At 44.2% G+C, this 19,916-nt stretch overlaps 1 protein-coding gene across 4 annotated transcripts in view; it reads right to left on the bottom strand.

Moving 5' to 3' along the window:
* The window catches only part of LOC131103814 (trinucleotide repeat-containing gene 6C protein), a 40,421-nt gene that overhangs the window by 11,695 nt on the left and 8,810 nt on the right, over positions 1-19,916 (bottom strand). For 3 of the 4 annotated variants that reach the window (XM_058050375.2, XM_058050378.2, XM_058050377.2), the window contains exons 4-7: positions 12,552-12,854; positions 1,441-3,969; positions 405-599; positions 5-171 (exon numbers count right to left, since the gene is read on the bottom strand). In XM_058050375.2, coding sequence (XP_057906358.2) covers positions 5-171; positions 405-599; positions 1,441-3,969; positions 12,552-12,854 — 3,194 coding nt within the window. Of the gene's footprint in view, positions 1-4; positions 172-404; positions 600-1,440; positions 3,970-5,208; positions 5,356-12,551; positions 12,855-19,916 lie in introns of those variants that run through there. The other variant, XM_058050379.2, reaches the window with a different exon arrangement.

The raw sequence follows: 19,916 nt of genomic DNA, 5'->3' as shown, positions 1-19,916 counted from the left end.
CTACCTTCTGTGGAACCTTTTTGGACGTGTTCCCCCATGAGTTTGTGGAGGAGTTGCTCTCCGGAGAAGCTGTGCTATTCCACATGTCTCCATCCTCGGCATCCCACTGACCTCCAGAAAGCATCAACTCATCACCTCCGCCTCCCCATCCGTCTTGCATAGGTTTGGGGGCTGGATGGGTGCACCAGACAAATTATATTAAAAAGGGCAGCAGTGTTTTTTGGAGTGACTATATAAAACGCTAGAACATGTGTTGACCACTAGGGGTCAGGATAGATGTGTGAAAAGTAATACACTTCACCAACTATACTGTGTCCTTGACTCATCTTGAGAAAATGCTTCAGCTCTCAGTGGGAAGAACACAGTACAGGAATTCTTCAAAAATAGGTTGACATATTAGTTACCAGGTTTGCACGATGCAGATGTCATTGCTGGGTTGCCCCTGCTGTAGTTGTCGGAGTTGCTGTCACCCCAGCCTGTGGAAGCCCCAGTTGGCTTCCCCCAGGCAGATGTCCCGTTGTCCACGCTGACTGGCGAAGGTGTATTTTCTCCCCATGAGCTTTCAGATTTTGCATGTGAGCTGGGTAGTTCTCCCCAACCTGGTGGGCATTAGAAGACAATAGCTTGTAAACAGGCAGATGTATTTGTTTACATTTTGTTATCCTAGTTTTGGTATCTCAATCAATATGAAAGACCATAAACCTAATTACTCGCAGTCACACAGGGAGCTAAAACCTGTGCTTGGCTCAGTAGGATGGCCTAACAGAAGGGGAAGATGGCCATTTAAGAATTGGCACAAGCCTGGTCAGTCTTGGCATGAATAGGTGAGGCACTGTCTGCGGGTCTTTTGGCAGTGCCAAGCACAGTTTAGTCCAGGATGAGGCCTCATTGCTGCTCCCAAATTACAGTTAATATACAAACAGTAGCGTGAGCACAATTACTAGCAGTGATGAGCTATACATTCATGCAGCGTGCAATTGGCTGAGGCACTATGGAATCAGCATGCAGGGTCAAGTGTGAATCAGCAGGGGGCAGCTGTGCCGGTGCTTTCTCTTCAACCGTTGACAGATGGCAGCCCCACATAATCACACACTTCCGATCGGCCTCAAACTGTTTGTGGCAATTTTCTTTTTCTACGAGGCACTTTTGTAAACACCATTCTTACGCTTCCTTTGGCTACCCCTAAGGTTACGCCATGTGAAGTGCCAGACATGCTCAGTGCTGCGTAACAAGCGGAGCCACCCTCAAAGACTGTACTGCTTTATCTCATTTGAATGGCTAATTAGATGTAAATCCAGAAAGGTCAAGCAAGGTCACCTTTTAGTACATCAACAGCTTGGAGCTTAACAGTGACCTATGCCAACTACCTAACAAGCTTGCACGTTTGACACATTTACTTTAAACGGTTAAATAAGAGTAACTGGGAAAATGTTGTCTTACCTTGCGTCATCAGGGTACCCCGGTTGTGGGATGACCCTGACTGGTGCTGCACAACAGGATCCATGGGCCCACTGGTGGGACCTGGATTTGGGGAATTTTGGGTATGATTCTGTAAAGCTGCAGGTGGTCCTTGATAAACGTGATTGTGTGGATTATGGGGATGGCTACTGTTGGGGCCCGTTGGGTTATTGCCTCCAGTCGGAGCTTTCGCTTGGGACATTCCTGGATTGTTCCTGTCCCAAAGGTTGACTGATTTGTTGTAGGTATTAGGATCACCCCAAGCGGAGGTCCCATCATCGATCTCCATCTTCCGTCGGATTGAGGGTGGAGATGGTTCTTCCCACCCTGTAGGTTCAGCTGAGGACTCCGGCTTGCCTCCACTCCATCCAGCGCCCTGCTTGACAGAGTTGGAGCCACCCCAAGAGCCCATGACCGCTCCGGTGTTCCCACTGGGCCCATCCTGAGATTTGCCTACCCAACCCTGAGGAGCACCACTGGGACGCTGACTAACAGGCTCTCCCCAGCCCCCGTTTCCTCCAGCCCCGGACATCGCTGGGCCTGAAGGAGGCATCCCCCAGCCTCGAGGAGTTTCTTTCCAGCCCCCTGTTTCTCCTTCCCAGGTGGAATTGGCTGGATTCTTTTTGCTCTCTTCTGGTTCTCCCCAGTCATTTGCAGAATTGCTCCCACTGCTATTGCCCCAGCTGCTGTGGGATGCTTTGGGTTGCTCTCCCCAGCTCTGGCATGTTGGTTTGCTGTGAGAATCATCCCACCCTGTCGACTTCTCCTCTCCCCAAGATTGACCACTATTCTTGGGCATACTGGAGGTGGGCCCTGCTTTTGGTGGATTCCCCCAGCCACCAGGACCACTTAGGGGCTTAACGTTGTTGGATGGATCTCCCCAACCAGAGCTGGGTTGGTTAGTAGGAGCCATGTTTCCTGCCCAACCGGAAGCTCCCTGAGAAGCAGGCACCTCATTTTTGCTCCCAGAGTCAGTTCTTTGAGGGGGACCCATGATAGTACTGGAGGGCCCCTGGGCATCGCTTGGAACAGTTGGAGAGTCCCAGGATTCAGCGGCAATGTCATTATTGGTTTTAGTATTGTCCATGTCCCAAGATGTGTGCTGGCGTACAGGGGTCTGTCCCCAGCCAGTATTACACAACACCCTGGGGTCTAGATCCTGGGCAGGCAACGGAGGAGCGGGAGTATCTCTTGATGAATGGTGTTTGGACCTCGGATGCCCTTCCATGCTGTCACTACTTCCTTCACTGGCACCAGTTGTGCTCAAAGCTCTACTCCAAGAACTAGGCTGTGTGTCATGGGGAGGAGAGCTGGGGCCATCCCAGCCTCCCTGGGCCTCCTCAGTGTGCTTCTTGCCCCAGTCTCCGCTGGACTGTTCACTCCAGCCTCCAGGATTTCCTGAGCCACCAGCTCCATGGCCCCAGCCAGAGAAGTCCTTAGATGAAGGTGCCTTTGAGTCGCCACCCATACCCCACGCAGATGTATTATCTTCTCCATTGATTTGCTTGCCCCCTGATGGCTGTTGACCCACTGAACCCAGGCCTGCAGATGCACTACCCCAACCAGGCATGTGGTGGATGGGGCTAGGTTGTTCCTGCTTATTCACGTGATTTGGTCCATCAGTTTTAAGGTTTTGAGGTTCTGAACTGAAAGACACATTTGTGGATGGGGAGGGATGTGGCTCCGATGCATCAGAGGTCATTATGCCTCCCCAGGCACTGCCAATACCCGAGGAGTTACTGTTAGTGTTGGCTCCAGTATAAGTGCTGGTTTGGGATGGTGGGGGGCCAGTGGGATTACAGAAGTTGGGTGTCAGTTGAGGAGGTGAAATGATATTGGCTCCCCCTGAGCTGCCTGCCCCCGTGCCACCACCATCATGGCCCAACACAGGCCAGGCAGATGGGTTAGCATTGGGGTTCAAGTTCAAGTTACAGTTGGTGTTGGAGGATGATGAAGAGGCCCAGCCTCTGCTGCTGCCTCCTCCTGCCGGACTGTCATTTTTTCCTTCACTGCCCACTGAGGACTGAGAGGGGCAGTTGGAAGGTCCAGACCCAGAACCCCAGCTTCGATTGGCTGCAACCTGGCTTGAGTGCATGTTGGTTCCAGTATGATTGGCAGGGCTGAGTCCAGTGTTGGACTTACTGCTTAGGTGGTTGATAGGAAAGTGGCCAGTCTGGCTATTGGCCCCAGTGGCCATACTCGTACTACAATACCAACCACTATTATTACTATTATTACTACTACTACTACTACCGTTACTACTAGTACTACAAGTGCTACTGCTGCTGGTCAGATGACCAGGGTCAGTCTCCAAAGCGCATCCTTCTTGAGGGGCCTTCTGGCTAAGAGTAATAGAAGGCCAAGCCTCCGTGTCCTCCTGGACAACGATCAGTTGATCACCGCAACTTGTATTAGAAGAAGTTGCAGCAGTTGTGGCACTTCTGTCGGCTGGCAGGTGTCCCCAGAGGGGATTATCATATTGGGCTCCCTGGCTGCTCTGTGGAGGCAGTTCTGCATAGGAGGAAATAAAAAGAACAGGAAAATATGTATTAGAAGAATGTCATCGTCATCACGCCCACAGAGAGCTGGAAATACTATGGCAACATGCAGGGAGTCTACTTTTATTCTTAAGGAGCTCTATGAATGAAACAAAAACAATTACTTAAACTCATATGGAACAACATTGATCACAAACAAATAATGAATGAATGCAATACGGGATTATTTTCTTCCAGACATGACAAAATGTGAATGTTGTAACGTTGTGAATGCAGACTATAAAAAATGAACTGTTTGATTGGTTTTGTAAATGCCAACTGCAAACACAATTGACTCTTTACGATATAGAGGTAAATTCACATCATCGACAACTGAGATGACAACACTACACTAAAAGCAGATGAGCATGCACTGCACTGTCTCCTTCTAGGTCATCACCGGTTGACAAATTATCACACAAATGCATTCTGAAACAGGATCAATGACACAAGCCACAAAGCTGACCTCTATCTACCAGCAAGGCAGTGCAGTCATGTCCAATTGGAATGATGCAAGACTGTATCAACACACATCTATCTGCGTGTACAACTGCATCTGAAAGCAATAATTTTCTCCTGGAGCCTTCTGAAACAAGCTTCCTGCAGTTGCAATAGTCTTTTAGATTTGAAATAAGCAAGTTTAGCGGTTCTGTTTGATGCACTGATCAACCCGACGCCACATCATCACGGATTTCAACTGTGACTGCTGCAACTGTTTACATGGCCTTTTTTTCTTGCAGGTTCGGCTTGCATGCAAAGAGAAGCTTTCACAGCTGCATTTAGGAAGCAATCACATTGCACAGAGCATTGCTTCAATTCCAGCTTACTTCTTGCAAACTAAAGTAGGGAGAGAGAGAGAGAGAACGCAGCAGCATGAGCGTGAGGGGGGAAAAGAGGGCACTGTGTTTCTGATACACAGCACAGTCTTTCTGTAGCGTCACTCCACTGAGAGGAGCAGGACCGCCATTTTCTCAGTCCTGAATTCAAGCCAAAAAGCCTCCGAGCTGCTGTCTTTCACTGCACCATGTAAAAGCATGCATATCTCAGACGCTACGACATACCCAAAGCAGACGTGCATGTCCTCAATGCACTGTTGCTGCAGCTTTGCCTTGTTAACGTGCGTACATGCAAGCCAAAAATACAAAACCAAAACAGCGTAGGAATGGAGGAAGGAAAAGGAGAACGGCTCATCTGCCCCGTTTCCATGAAATACCTGTGGAGAGGTGCCTCCCGACCATCCTGCAAAGAGCTAGGTTTTGTGCGACACAGCAACCATCCTTGTCTCAATATGTCTGCTTGGCTCACCAAGCTTCTGAGGCTCCTCTCTGAAATGCTGCCAAGAAGTTGCACAGCTCTTGCGAGGCATGAGACAACCCCCCTCTCCACCCCTCCCTTCCTTCCTCACCCCTTATGCTCTATCCCTCCCACCGATACTGATTTGGCTGGGTCTCGCCACCTCAATCTATTGCCGGCCCCCCCCCCCCGGCTTTATTTATATCATGCTCTATTCCTATCCTGACGACGGATACTCTCCCCTCTGTGGAAATGCAAGCCCTAAAAGAAGGCAGGCTGGGGGAGGGGATGTGAGTGCTGAAGTAATGTGGAGCAGTATTGTTGGTAGGTGGCGGATGGAGCGCTAACAACTACGCACTTATGCACTCAAACGGAATGAGGCAAAACAAAACAAAGTGGGGCTCTTGCGTCCTTTAACCTTCACTAAATGCCACTAAATATTTAGCCAAGACCGCTTCATAGCCAATGAGCACCCCTCCCACAACAAAAAGCCAAAAGTAGCACAGGAGAGTGCTGGAGGAACCGCACACAAAACCATCATGGTAACAGAATGTATCTATTCAGTGTTAATTAAGATCATTAGACAGTGAAGGCTACATAAGCAGGTGGTGGCAAGGTAATAAGAATCTGGTCCCAGTGCAGCTGAACCTGGACATCCTCAGTGTCAAGGTGTCACAGCAGAGGATGACATGTTGTGAATTAATAGAAGCAATAAAGGGGGTGGAGGGTGGGGCGGGTTATGGCCGAGTGAAGCCTGAGTTGATAGAGCCTGTTTATAAGCATCAGGTCTGAGAACATGTCCAAATAGAACATCTCAGTAAAAACGCAGGCTTTGCTACACATCTTAAAATAAAGCCAGAAGCTCTGGCTTGTGTTTTGTCTTCAGAGATTAGGCTAAACGAGCATGATGTTGCTGTCAAAACATGACGGAACAGTCATCCCTCGCCAATTTGTGATTGGAATTTCATAGCTTCACATTAATCATGGTTTTGCAAAAATATATCATTGTCCTATTGTTAGTCAAAATATTTGCATATTTTAAGTTAAGTTTTAAGTTAAGTATTTCTTAATTTTCTGTAGTGTGGTGCTATTCATCGTGTGTCACCTACATCATAACCACTTTGTAGACGTCGTACTACATCAGTCAGCTGACATGAAGACCGCTCCTGATTCGCTCTTGGGCTTTGGCGGAAAAAAAAAGTGTGTCAAGATCTCCACTACAGAAATGTGTGTTTTCTCCAAATTGGTTTGTCAATCTATTTGGTGATGAATTGTGCCCATTTCTGAAAGCGTTTTAATATGCTGCCTTGATTTCGGCTGTGTTGTAATATGCATAATCCTTTTAATTTCTCTCTAATTTTATCTGTAATGTTTGATTTATAATGAATGCTATGTAGATATTTTCACTGTCATATTACTCAGTTTATGCACACAATTATTATGTGCACAATTAATTATTGTGTTAGTTATCTTTAGAGAAAAGTACTTCAAATCAATTAATGCATTTCTTGGTCAAGCCAGTGAAAACTACCCTAATGTTTACATTATTGCAGACAGTAAATTTTAATATAAAAAAAATTGCTGCCACCGCAATGTAGCAGTGGCAGCAGTCCACTTCCAACTAGGCTTCGAATAATTGAAACACAGTATAATATAGGGCCTTTAAACATTTTCACCCCCCGCCCCCAATGAATGGACTTTGGGCTTTGTGGTCAAGACTGATCAATAGGAACCAACAGAGATGGCAGAATGAGAGATGCTTGTTGAGTGATGGACAGAGGAGGTAATCTAGCAGGGATGTGTACGGGGGGACTGATGCAGGACAATGCACGAGCCAACCAGATGAACAATTCCTTCGACAAATTCAAGCCATAAAATGTGCTTGCTCAGCAGCATCATAATTTTCATGAAGTTTAAAAGGAAGATTTCAGACCAAACAACGGGGTGACAAAAATTAAACATCTCCATAAAAGCTGACAAATAAAACTCTTATGATAGCATAAAGCATCCCTTTTGCTGACCTGCCGACCTCGAAGAAAAAATACTCCACCCCCCTCTTGGGGCCATTTTGATATTAATTTTCTAAAGAGGCTAAAAAGAGCTCTAAAGACAAAGCTTTGTGTTATTATTAGTATCAACATTTCATCTTCTTCAGCTTTTCGGTGGTGCACAGTCAGGGTCAGTAAACCCTTCTCTGCTGGCCTAAACACTACCAAAAACACTGAAATGCATTTACAACTTAGTAAATTCTAGAATTTGTTCCCTTCAATTATATTCAAGTGGCTGGTTGGTGCAGTGGGTATCCATGGTGGCGCTTGGCACATGCAAGCTAAGTTTGAATCTCAGGGTTCATGGTAATGTAATACAATGATTATTATTATTATATAATATTATTATATTACTGGTCTTCTCCGTGTCTGCTGAGAAAAATATTATTTAATTACAATTGTTGACCCGAAATTGGCAGAGAAGGTCTTTGGAGGTGTGCTGTGTGCCATCTGAATTAATTGTATGTTTGTTTGTTTCTTTTGGCATTTCCCTGATAACGGAGTTGCCACAGCAGATCTTGATCCGCATCCGCTTGATCCTTGATGACGCTTACTAGTGGAGATTTGAACCCCGGGTGTCCACTCCAAAGGCCAGAATGCTAACCACTACACCACGGCGGGCTCATCTGAGTGAATTGAATACACACAGGAAATAATGGACCACAAGCCAATCGATTATTACAGCCTTTACAGTGAAGTTAGGTTAGAGGTTAGATTTTCTTTTGGAGGTGCACACCACGCTACGCAGGACAGTTTGCAGGTCGGAGCATGCTACTGGAGCATACAGTGGTGCCTCAACACGGGAGCATAATCCAGGTTTCATAGACTGAAATTGACCCTGAGAACGGTGAAGTGCAAAATGTCCAACTGGAGAGCAGCGGAGTATATTCAAAACTATTCAAAATGTGTGCAGAGTACAGCAAATGTGTACATGTTGGCAGGTCATGTGTTCGCAGTTTTGGCATGGGCAGTAAGTATAATTAGTGAAATTTCATTCACCAAAATATCAATAGATAAAATTACTCAATTAACTCCTACGCTTTCATTTTAAAAGACTGCCAGAGGCTAGAGGCTTGCATTTTCTAAAGTTCCCATGCATGTTGTCATGTTTTCCACATAGCCACATAGCCCCTCCTCCTTCCCTGAAAGGATAAACCAGGTCAAGGGCTTTCTCCAAACATGCCAGTCTTTAAATAACTCACTCTCACACGCCTTCTTGCCATGAAAGAGCCTTGGGATATGGCGAGCAAGCCAAAACGAACGGTAACACAGCGAGCCCGCTAAAATAATGGGAAATGCTGACAGACATACTACATGTAGTGTGGACTAATCCTGCCTGCCTCAGGCTTGCTACAGTACATGCAGGCTGTGATGTTAGCAACAACGGAGGCGGAGGTGCATGAACGCTTATGGCGCAGAAAATGTGATAGAAGGAAATAAAACACTGGAGATTTGTGCTCAGAGGAGAGTTGATGTTTAATCACATCACAAGGCCTCTAAAAGGGAATCCCCTACGCACTTTTTTGTGTCATCAGCAGAGCACATCCAGTCTATCCGGCACACACACGCTCTCTATTTTTGTTGTTGCCAGCAAAAGCCTGTTATTCACTTTTAACTAGCAAAGCAGACAAATACTGTGCACTCTCTTGTGCTGTAGAACCGTAGCTGACATACATGCACATGTGGACATCCCAGCCAAGATAATCAGCCTGACTTTTCAAAAGAGCCAGCATGTGACTGCACAACGAAATAGAGGGCAAGGTAAGAGTTAGATGAAAGGGGGATGAGGTCAAATTGTGAATGAATTGGGGAAATAAAAAGCAGGGACAGGCCTTCATTCGGCAGACAATATCGCTGCTGTTGTAAGAATAGAGTAATGGAAAGCATATTACCCATGACATTACTGCTCTCCACAAAAGCAGAAGCTGGGTTTTACAGAGACATGAGCCACTGGAAAGGTACAAGAGGAATCCTAAAGGGCAACACGGCTATTCCACAAACATTGATAAAGCAGCATTGGAATTTAAATGACATTACATACATGTAATACAGATCTCCTCAAAGTTTTATAATCATTACACAAACGATCAATGAAGAATAACTATGATCTTATGAAGAACTGGGCGCTGAGTCCTTAAAAAAAAAAAAAAAAAAAAAAAAAAAGCTGCATGCAGCTCTGAGCTTTTGAACATGAGAGCCGATAATAATTTGACCCCTGACCAATTGCAACAAGGTAGGCGCGGTTGTGGAGGAGGCGAGGCTGCAGAATCAGAATATGTTGGCCAACAGGAGAAGAAAGTAGATTTACTCTGCACACAACTTGAGATTTATGAAGTTCATTCATTCATTTTCTACCGCTTGGGCTCACGAGGGTCACAGGGGGTGCTGGAGCCCTTCCCAGCTGTCTTTGGGCGAGAGGTGGGGTACACCCTGGACTGGTCGCCAGCCAATCACAGGCCACATATAGACAATCAACCATTCACACTCACATTCATACCTATGGACAATTTGGAGTCACCAATTAGCCTAGCATGTTTTTGGAATGTGGGAGAAAACCCACGCATGCACGGGGAGAACATGCAAACTCCACACAGAGATGGCAGAGGGTGGAATTGAATTCAGGTCTCCTAGCTGTGAGGCCATTTTATTAAAATACTTGCAATACTTACTATATTGCCCCATGGAATACAATATCATTTTAAAAGCTTTTAAAAGTTAGGGTCCCTTTAAAAAGAATTAGGTACTGTGGAATTAGGTACCTAAAGAAAGCCTGGTACTATCTGCAGTTGAGCAAATACACAACTACATAAGAAAATACGGTCCACTTGCTTTCGGGCAACCCAGTCCAACAAGCTAGGGCAGGGGTGGGCAAACTGCGGCCCGGGGGCCACAAGCGGCCCACCAAGTGTTTGAATCCGGCCCGCCAGTTGCTTTCTAAGTATTTCAACTTTTAACATAAAAACTGGCCACATGACTTGCAAGTGGAATGTCTTATTTAGTTAAAAAAAACAACAAAAAAACTAAACAAAACTGTCAAATGAAATGACATAGTTTGATGTGGTCTGATGTTTAAAGTGCTCCTGAAAAAAGGGATATGAGAACATACAGCTGATAGTATAACACTTTTACACATAAAATTAGACAAATAATTCAAGGAAAATTATAAGCATAAAATAGTGTGTGTGTGTGTGTGTGTTAAATATATGTTCTGGCCCCCCGGGCAATTTTGTTAACTCAATGTGGCCCACGAGTCAAAATATTTGCCCACCCCTGAGCTAGGGAGTGTCACAAGCAGTCTATGTATACGCTACATTCTTGGACAAATTACAAGTGAACAGAAAAATCTGTATGAAAAATGAGGACAACAAAGAACAGCACCAGGTTCTGGTTTTAGGTTCCTTCACCCGGTGATTTGTATATGCAGAATAAACACGCTTAGATGGTTTGTACTGGCAGATTTTGGTTCACTTTGATTTTTCGCCTCTTGATGAAAATAGGACATCAGGATGCATTTAAAGCTTAATCATTCCAGTGAATGCTGCATCAAAGGAATGGGAACTCAACTAGTGGAAGCACTTGATAAGAAAGTTACAGTACAATAAATACAAATTCAATACTGCCTCTGCCTCCCCTCCATGTCCTCATACATCCAGCCACTTCAGTGACAGCGAGTCAGTCAACACGGCGAGTGAAAGGAGAACCGGAGACTTGCTGAAGAGGGGAGGAGAGAAGCAGTAGCTTTTACCGTAAGCCATGAGTCACTCCAGCCCACAGCACTGGACCTCTGCCATGCTCGCTCCCTCCACCGATCTCTTTTCCTTCGCCTTTCTAGTGATGCCAAGCCCGGCCCCACTGAGGTGCCCAGCCAACTAGCTAGCTCTGTATTGCTTCTCCTCCTCTCGCAAAAAACAAAACAGGAAACAGTCAGCAAAGTGTAGGAGGACAATGAAAAGGAGGAGAAGGAAATAGAAAGATGTGGGCTAGACGTCTCATTGCCATGGAGATAGCGCTGCGTTCACTTCATTCTCTTATAAAGAAGATATGATACTTCAGAGACGACAGAAAATACCTGAGAATAAGCTTCACTGGGTGACTCCGGAAGGAAAAATACACAATCACATACTGTTATGCCAGCTGTGTTTACACTCCATTTTCATCCTCTGGATTCCTCGATTCCCATTTCTAATTCCCAGCCAGACAGAGTAAAAATAAACAGAAGTCGGACACACAGGTGACTACACACTCTTCTACACATCAGTGTTCACAGCTAAAAAAAAAAAGATGTTTACATGTTATACGTTTATGTGCTCTTCGTCAATAAATTTTGGGCACATGGGAAATATGGAACATGGTGCTTAGCCATCCCCGTGTTGAAGTTATTATAGCTTCAGACTCTTCTGAGATGCGTTTGTATGATTTTTGGCCTTTATTGACCACATTAGCCCCAATTTTTCCCCATAGCTGTAAGCGGATAATTATCCAAAATGTCTTGGTAAGCTAACAATTTACATTTTAGGGGAAATACAGGATCTTGACAAGGGGTTTTTAAAGTGTGGCACAGTGAGAGAGTACAGACATCCCTCTTATCGCGGTTAGCTGGTTCCAGACCGTGATAAGTGTATTTCCACAAAGTAGGATTCCTTAAATCCTAAATCTAATATTTCTGTAGTTAAGAGTATAGAAAACCTGTTCACCACCTTCTAAATAATTTTTTTTTAAATTATTGTTATTATTAGAGCACTCGCGACATCAAATAACACCCCTATAGTCACCTCTACACTCACATTACCCTATATAGTAGACATAAAATGAGCCGTCTAAGGCCTAAATAAGACATAATATGACACTAGCATTGGGAGAGTCACACCAAATACATCCTGCAGTGGCTATTGTCTCATCAATGTAATATGACCGAGTGACCATGTGTACAATACTACACATCAGAAACATGTATGTATGTATGTATATGCATCTTTTGAATGCCTCATGTTTGTAATAGGATTAAAATGGTTGATTTAGGCCAGAAACAGACTTTCTAGGGACTTTTTTGGTGCTGTTTTCTGCTAATCCTAGTCCTAAAATCTATTCATTGTTTCATTAGCAGGTTTGCAAAAGAAACTTTTCTTTATTTTTCCAATGCACAATTAATTATAGCTTGCCTTTGACAGCATGCTGTTGCCCAAAGTGATAATCTCATGAAATAATGTTGGCTGACCTGTAGACAGGTTGGTTGAGCAGGGAGCAGGATGTATGGCTACTGCTGCTGCAGGCTCAGCGATGATGAGAGGCAGGGTCCCGGGGGGTAGTGGCTGGCCCCTCTTCAGCAGCTGCTTGTGTTCCTGCTGGCGGAAGCGCGGGGGCACCTCTCTGCGGGGCGGGGTCTGTGGGGTGGTCTGAGGCTGGCCTCCGCAGGGGGCACGCTTGCCATCGCCACTGCTTGGGGTTACCGGTGGCGGGGTGACACTTGGGTCGGTAGGGGGAAGAGAAGGGACGGGGTCGAGCCTGGCAGAGTCTGGCACTGTGGAAAGAAAAATTGACTTGTTAATGATGTTTTCATAATTATGTGTGTTTATGAGGACCAAACATAAGAAAAATCTATCATCTCCCTCACTTGATTGCTCCACTTTTAGAGAAGAGGCGCTTTAGAAGTTCATGAAGGAAAAAACTCCTTCATGAATTAATACATACATATGTGTTTGGCCTATTATTAGTTACAAAAAAAAATCAGTATGAATATGTGGTATCCCGGTCACTACTAGGCAGTAATGTTACATTGATGATATACTACCTGCCATGGTTGAAGAGTCTGACATGAGTCTGAATGAGTGCTCTCATTCCGTGTGGCAGTGGTACATTTTTGGCTTCTTACTTACCCAGTTTCAAAACTATTCTTAAGTTAAGAATAAATAAACCAAAGTCTAATTCGTTAGCTCAGTAGCTTGCTGTTATGTCTTATTGCTTGTCACGTCTACTATTGGGTAGCATGGTTCAGGTGGTCGTCTCCCAAACTGGGAGGCCATCTATATAATATATAGGTGCTATCAAACAAAACGGCACACCTGCTTACGGTGTAATGAAACAAAAACATATCATAACATATATTAAAAAACACAACATATCCACAGTTAACGCATCACATACTGTAAATCAACAACTAGGTGCTAACTAAAGGGCTCCAATCATGTTAAAAATCATTAGATGGTCATAAATTGGTGTTCTATGCTCTACCTATTAAGATATTCTTAATATTTTATTTTCCATTTTTATGGAATAATTAATTTAATATTTAAGCCCATTTTGCCGAAATTTGTGGTCAGGGCTGGAGCCAATTAACCGTGATAATGACTGTAGGTAAAAAGTGGATACAGTGAACACAATGTGGCTTCTTTGAGCTACACACTGTCACAGCATGGAAAAATACAACTCATTAGCATGAAAGCGCTACACAAAACATTGTGTTCCCCATAGAGATTGTTAACAGCTAGATTTTGGTTAGCATACTTACAATACACTATTGTAGGACCTCTGAGACTTGTTGAAAAATACTATAAAATGGATCTTTAAGGGAATGCAGGGGCTTTACGCATGGTTGGCGAACACCACACTTAACTCGTAAATGAACGCTGAACAACTTTGGAATGTTGTACAACTTTTGGAATGACTGACTTTGGAGGATTCACTGCAGTAAAGTGTCAAATCTTGTGAGAAATGTGGAAATACAAGGTCAAAGGGTCACCCTAAGGTCAAACAGGATTATCCGCACATGAGTGGGTCAGATGCATTATTGGCGTAGAGCACAGCGGATAATCGCCTCTGAACGTATCGTTACATAATAAGGACGCTGGTAAACAACAATGTAAACAGGGTGAAATGAATGTGCTTATAGTCTCCATATACTCTTTGTAGTGATCAAATAAACAGTGAAACTAAAATAAACACTTTTTGAAGCAAGCTCGCTGCCATTGGCTAAGCCTTCAAGTGCATGCAGTGAAGCAATGAATAACTCGCACACACACACACAAACAAAGTGTTATGTAACGCTGAGGCCCACACTAAGGGGAGGACAGGATGCCGTCGTGGAGCCTATACAGCCACTCACTTGTTAATACAGTTGGACACGTTTGCTCACATACGCCATCTTGCGTTTTTTTTGGCGTGTGCATTTTGTAGCGTACATTTCTGCCCCCCCTCTCTTGCAGCAGGCTACAACCTCGAACTGATCCGGTTTCACCTGCATCTGTCTGCTCACAGGATCAGAGGTTGAAGCATCTGCTCCTCGTTCTCTGTTGTTATTATCTGTGCCTCATCCCAGACGACCTCCCCGCACCCCCTGTCTGTATCAACGCTCCTGTCACTATTATTGGACTCGTACAGGAGACGAGACGCACCACAGACTTTAAGAGGTGATTCCTTGCGGGGGAAAAAAAATTGCTGTGGTTGCGCCACATTGTTTAATAATAACAGATATGGAGGCGATTTTTACACCGTGGGGACTCTGGATGTGTGACGTCGATTCTTCTGGAAGCATTGGGGGAAGGGAGGAGGAAAAAAAAAGTGGGGCTGGCTGCTCTGTTAGCCAATCAGAGAGGAGAGATAAAAAATGAGAAGAGAGGGTGGGAGAAAGACAGAAGCGAGGGAATGAGGTATGTGCGTATGTGTCTGTTTTTTAAGACTCCACCCCCTCGCCAGAGCCGCTGTGAGCTCGGGTCTCACTGCCGGAAACCAGCTTAGGTGGTCAATCCTCTTACAATTAGAACACTACTTGCCTCTACAGTATGCCGCGCTGCTGTAGACTCTTGTTGCAAGGGAAGCAAATGAGCCAGCCAAAGTAAATACAGGAGAAACAAACTGAGTGCTAAAATAAAATCCCTGCAGCGAGTTGAGCTTGATTAAGCCAGTGCTTTGTAGCTAGAGAGTGAAAAGAGACCTTCTCAGACAGCCTATTTGTAAAAACACACCGTCCTCAGCTGCGCGGGCGCACAGGAGAATTCCCGCCTCATCAAAAATGCACATCAAACCGCGGCCTTAGGGGCGACGACGTGCATTTCCCCATTTTAAAAAGGAATCTGAATATTTCTGATTGAAAAGATGATAGCAAGCATGGCTTGGTGTTTGGGGGGGGGTATGTCTGGGGAGATATAGAACTGAAAATGGGTGGAGGAGCAGGCAGACCGTTTACGGTGCTCCCTCTCGGGTGGAAGCAGACAATTGCGACCTTCGAGATAAAAGCTCCAACTGTGTGAGATTTAGCGGGTGGAGGTGCAAGAATAACATGAAATCATGAATCATGGGGGAAGCGACATGACAATTTTGTCTGAGTAATAATAATAATAATAATAATAATGAGGTCATTTAAGACTGTTGTGATGCTTGGCTACTTGTACAACAATTCGACAGCAGTTACAATAGGTCATAAAAATGAGACCAGCCCTAGCATTTCAGCAACCGTTTTATTACATTTTCTCAAGCGACAATACTATAGATATGGTTCCTATGGATTTGTACATACTTTTTCAGACTTAGTAAATACATATGAGGCTGCATGGCAGTCGAGTGGTTAGCGCGCAGACCTCACAGCTAGGAGACCCGAGTTCAATCCCTCCCTCGGCCATCTCTGTGTGGAGTTTGCATGTTCTCCCTGTGCATGCATGGGTTTTCTCTGGGTACTCCGGTTTCCTCCCACATTCCAAAAACATGCTAGGTTTTTTGGCGACACCAAATTGTCCATAGGTATGAATGCGAGTGTGAATGGTTGTTTGTCTGTATGTGCCCTATATATGCCCTGTGATTGGCTGGCAACCAGTCCAGGGTGTACCCCGCCTCTCGCCTGAAGACAGCTGGGATAGGCTCCAGCACCCCTGCGACCCTCGTGAGGATAAGCGGTAGAAAATGAATGAATGAATAAATGCATACATAGTATTAGAGCTGCAGCAACTTAAAGGGGACCTATTATGCTCATTTTACGGCCCTTTGTATTGAGTTGTGGACTCCCACTGAGCAGCTACACACGATAACCCGCACAAACAGCTTTGTAGATCTTCCAGAATCAGCACCTATTCCTGGTGTATTTCGGTCTGTTTTAAATTTGGCACAAACTCCAATATGAGGAATGTGTGCGATGACTGGCACGCTCCTGTTGTGTTCCTCATGAAAGGAAAAGCAACCTTATCATATTGCTAATATGGTTCCCGATGAAACACTGGAAAAACGGCTTTAAAACCCTGCTGAAAACGATGGACTCGCCATGTCCAGGACCAAGGAAGTTAGACAGCTGCTAATAAGCCTGATGCAGTTGACACTTTGGTTCTACTATAACAAAATAAGAACATGCTTGTGTCTTCCAAAAATGTTCACATAAAAACACTGACCATTCTTTAATTCAAAGTATATTTCAGCTGCAGACATTTAAAAATGTCCTCTTAAACCTGGTTCTCCATATTTTGTTCTTTTGTTATTGGCTGATGATTTGAGCTTTTGTGATAAAGATTATAATTGACTTTTTCTATATTTAATTAGAAAAGAATGGCGCAATGCATTGTAGCGGCTATTTTTAGAAAAAAAAAATATTAATGTGCATCTTGCATGAGGCTTTAAAATAAAAAAATGTAAACGCACATTTAGCTTTGATACATACATACACACACACACACACACACACACACAGGTGTGTTTAGTCATTTTCAGTGGATAAGTAAAATGTAATATACGTGAGTAAGTGTTTAGTGATGACACTATCATGGAAAGGGTGGCCTATCTTCAGGGCGCCACGTCTCTTTTGGTGCCCATGAGCTTTGAAATGACAGCATGCGTGTCTCACAACGGAGACGATTAATAAGATTCATTGGAAGTGAATAAATGCAGACAGACACTCTAGTTAAGAGTGAACACCGTCTCCATGCATCACATTTAACACAGACAAAAATGATATTTCAAAGCACTTAATAGTCTGACAGCACAGTGTGGGAAAACACAAGGTCGGGGACATTTACCATGTAGCATCTACATCTATGAATGGTGCATCACTTTGTGCCAAATTCCAATACATCATAAAATGAAAAACATCCATCCATCTTCTACAGTGCATCCGGAAAGTATTCACAGCGCTTCACTTTTTCTACATTTTGTCATGTTACAGCCTCATTCCAAACTGAATTAAATTCATCTCTTACCTCAAAATTCTACACAAAATACTCCATTATGACAATGTGAAAAAAGGTTTTTTTGACATGTTTTGAATTTATTAAAAATAGAAAACAAAAAAATCACATTTACATAAGTATTCACAGCCTTTGCTTAATACTTTGTTGATCCACCTTTGGCAGCAATTACAGCCTCAAGTCTTTTTGAATATGATCCCACAAGTTTAGCACACCTATCTTTAGGCAGTTTTGCCCATTCTTCTTTGCAATAAGTCTCAAGCTCCATCAGGTTGGATGGGAGACGTCTGTGCACAGCCATTTTCAGATCTCTCCAGAGATGTTCGATCGGATTCAAGTCTGGACTCTGGCTGGGCCACTCCAGGACATTCACGGAGTGGTTCTGAAGACAATCTTTTGAGATCTTGGCTGTGTGCTAATGTCTACTGTCTATATGGTCAAGGTACATGACCAGTCTACTGAGGTCAAGAGCGCTCTGGAGCAGGTTTTCATCCAGGATATCTCTATATATTGCTGCATTCATTTTTCCTTCTATCCTGACTAGTCTGCCAGTTCCTGCTGCTGAAAAACATCCCCACAGCATGATGCTGCCACCACCATGCTTCACTGTAGGGATGGTATTGGCCTGGTGATGAGCAGTGCCTGGTTTCCTCCAAACATGGCGCCTGGCATTCACACCAAAGAGTTCAATCTTTGTCTCATCAGACCAGAGAATTTTGTTTCTCATGGTGTGAGAGTCATTCAGGTGCTTTTTGGCAAATTCCAGACGGGCTGCCATGTTCCTTTTACTAAGGAGTGGCTTTCGTCTGGCCACTCTACCATACAGGCCTGATTGGTGGATTGCTGCAGAGATGGTTGTCCTTCTGGAAGGCTCTCCTCTCTACACAGAGGAACGCTGGAGCTCTGACAGAGTGACCATCGGGGCCTTGGTCACCTCCCTGACTAAGGCCCTTCTTCCCCGATCGCTCAGTTTAGAAGGCTGGCCAGCTCTAGGAAGAGTCCTGGTGGTTCCAAACGTCTTCCATTTACGAATAATGGAGGCCACTGTGCTCATTGGGACCTTCAAAGCAGCAGAAATTTTTCTGTATCCTTCCCCAGATTTGTGCCTCAAGACAATCCTGTCTCGCAGGTCTACAGACAGTTCTTTTGACTTCATGCTTGGTGTTTGTGCTCTGACATGCACAGTCAACTGTGGGACCTTATATAGACAGTTATTATATTTCCAAATCATGTCCAATCAACTGAATTTACTGCAGGTGGACTCCAATTAAGCTGTAGAAAGATCTCAAGGATGATCAGTGGAAAAAAGATGCACCTGAGCTCAATTTTGAGCTTCATGGCAAAGGCTGTGAATACTTATGTAAATGTGATTTTTTTGTTTTCTATTTTTAATAAATTCAAAAGATGTCAAAAAAAAGTTTTTTCACATTGTCATAATGGAGTATTTTGTGTAGAATTTTGAGGTAAGAGATTAATTTAATTCAGTTTGGAATGAGGCTGTAACATGACAAAATGTAGAAAAAGTGACGCGCTGTGAATACTTTCCGGATGCACTGTATATCGCTTATCCTCACTAGGGTCGCAGGGTGTATGCTGGAGCCTATCCCAGCTGTCTTCAGGCGAGAGGCGGGTCGCCAGCCAATCACAGGGCACATATAGACAAACAACCATTCACGCTTATATTCATACCTATGGACAATTTGGAGTCACTAATCCACTACCAAAGCTACAATCCATACGTACAACCAGTTATGGCCCTGTCAAGTCCACCTACAGTAATGGCGTGACTTGGGCTCCAACATGTTGGCAGTGATGCTGTCAAGATCATGCTGTAATTTATGACTCTACAACACAAAGTGCTAGCTGTAATTAAGCCAGTGTAGAATGGGAAATTAATTTGTTAGGAAACTATCACACCGACACAACTTTTTAATAATGTTATCTTTTATGACACCGTAAATGTGAGCCTTGACATGCATGCACTTCACGCATCATCTCAGAGGAAAATCCACAGTGTGACTAGAGACATAATAACTCATTAACCCCTAGTTTATTGATGACATGACATTGGTTCGCCGTTTCTCGGGCACTTCCTGCCCTTAAGCCCATGACAGCGAGAGGTGGTCAGTACAGCAATGCAAAAATGTCAGGAACCAGCCTGTCTTCTTCACAGTATATAATAAAAGGAAGTTTTTACTTTGAACATTCACTTTAGTGCTGATGATAAATCTACGGAGGGCCTTGTCATCAAGCATAGACACCACTTTGGGAGCAGGCTAACTACTAGCTAGCAACTGGTAACAGCTGTTCTATAGCTTTTAAACAGAAGGTTTTACGACCTACTTCAGAGTAGGGATGTACAGAGTCTTCACAAAACCCTGTTGTTGACTGAATGAGTCAAAAATCATCTTCTGGTAAATATA

This window comes from Doryrhamphus excisus, linkage group LG16 (assembly GCF_037039965.1).
Source record: "Doryrhamphus excisus strain RoL-2023G ecotype Guam linkage group LG16, RoL_Dexc_Guam_v1.1, whole genome shotgun sequence".
Classification (NCBI taxonomy): domain Eukaryota; kingdom Metazoa; phylum Chordata; class Actinopteri; order Syngnathiformes; family Syngnathidae; genus Doryrhamphus; species Doryrhamphus excisus.
This window is presented reverse-complemented; position numbering and strand designations above follow the sequence as displayed.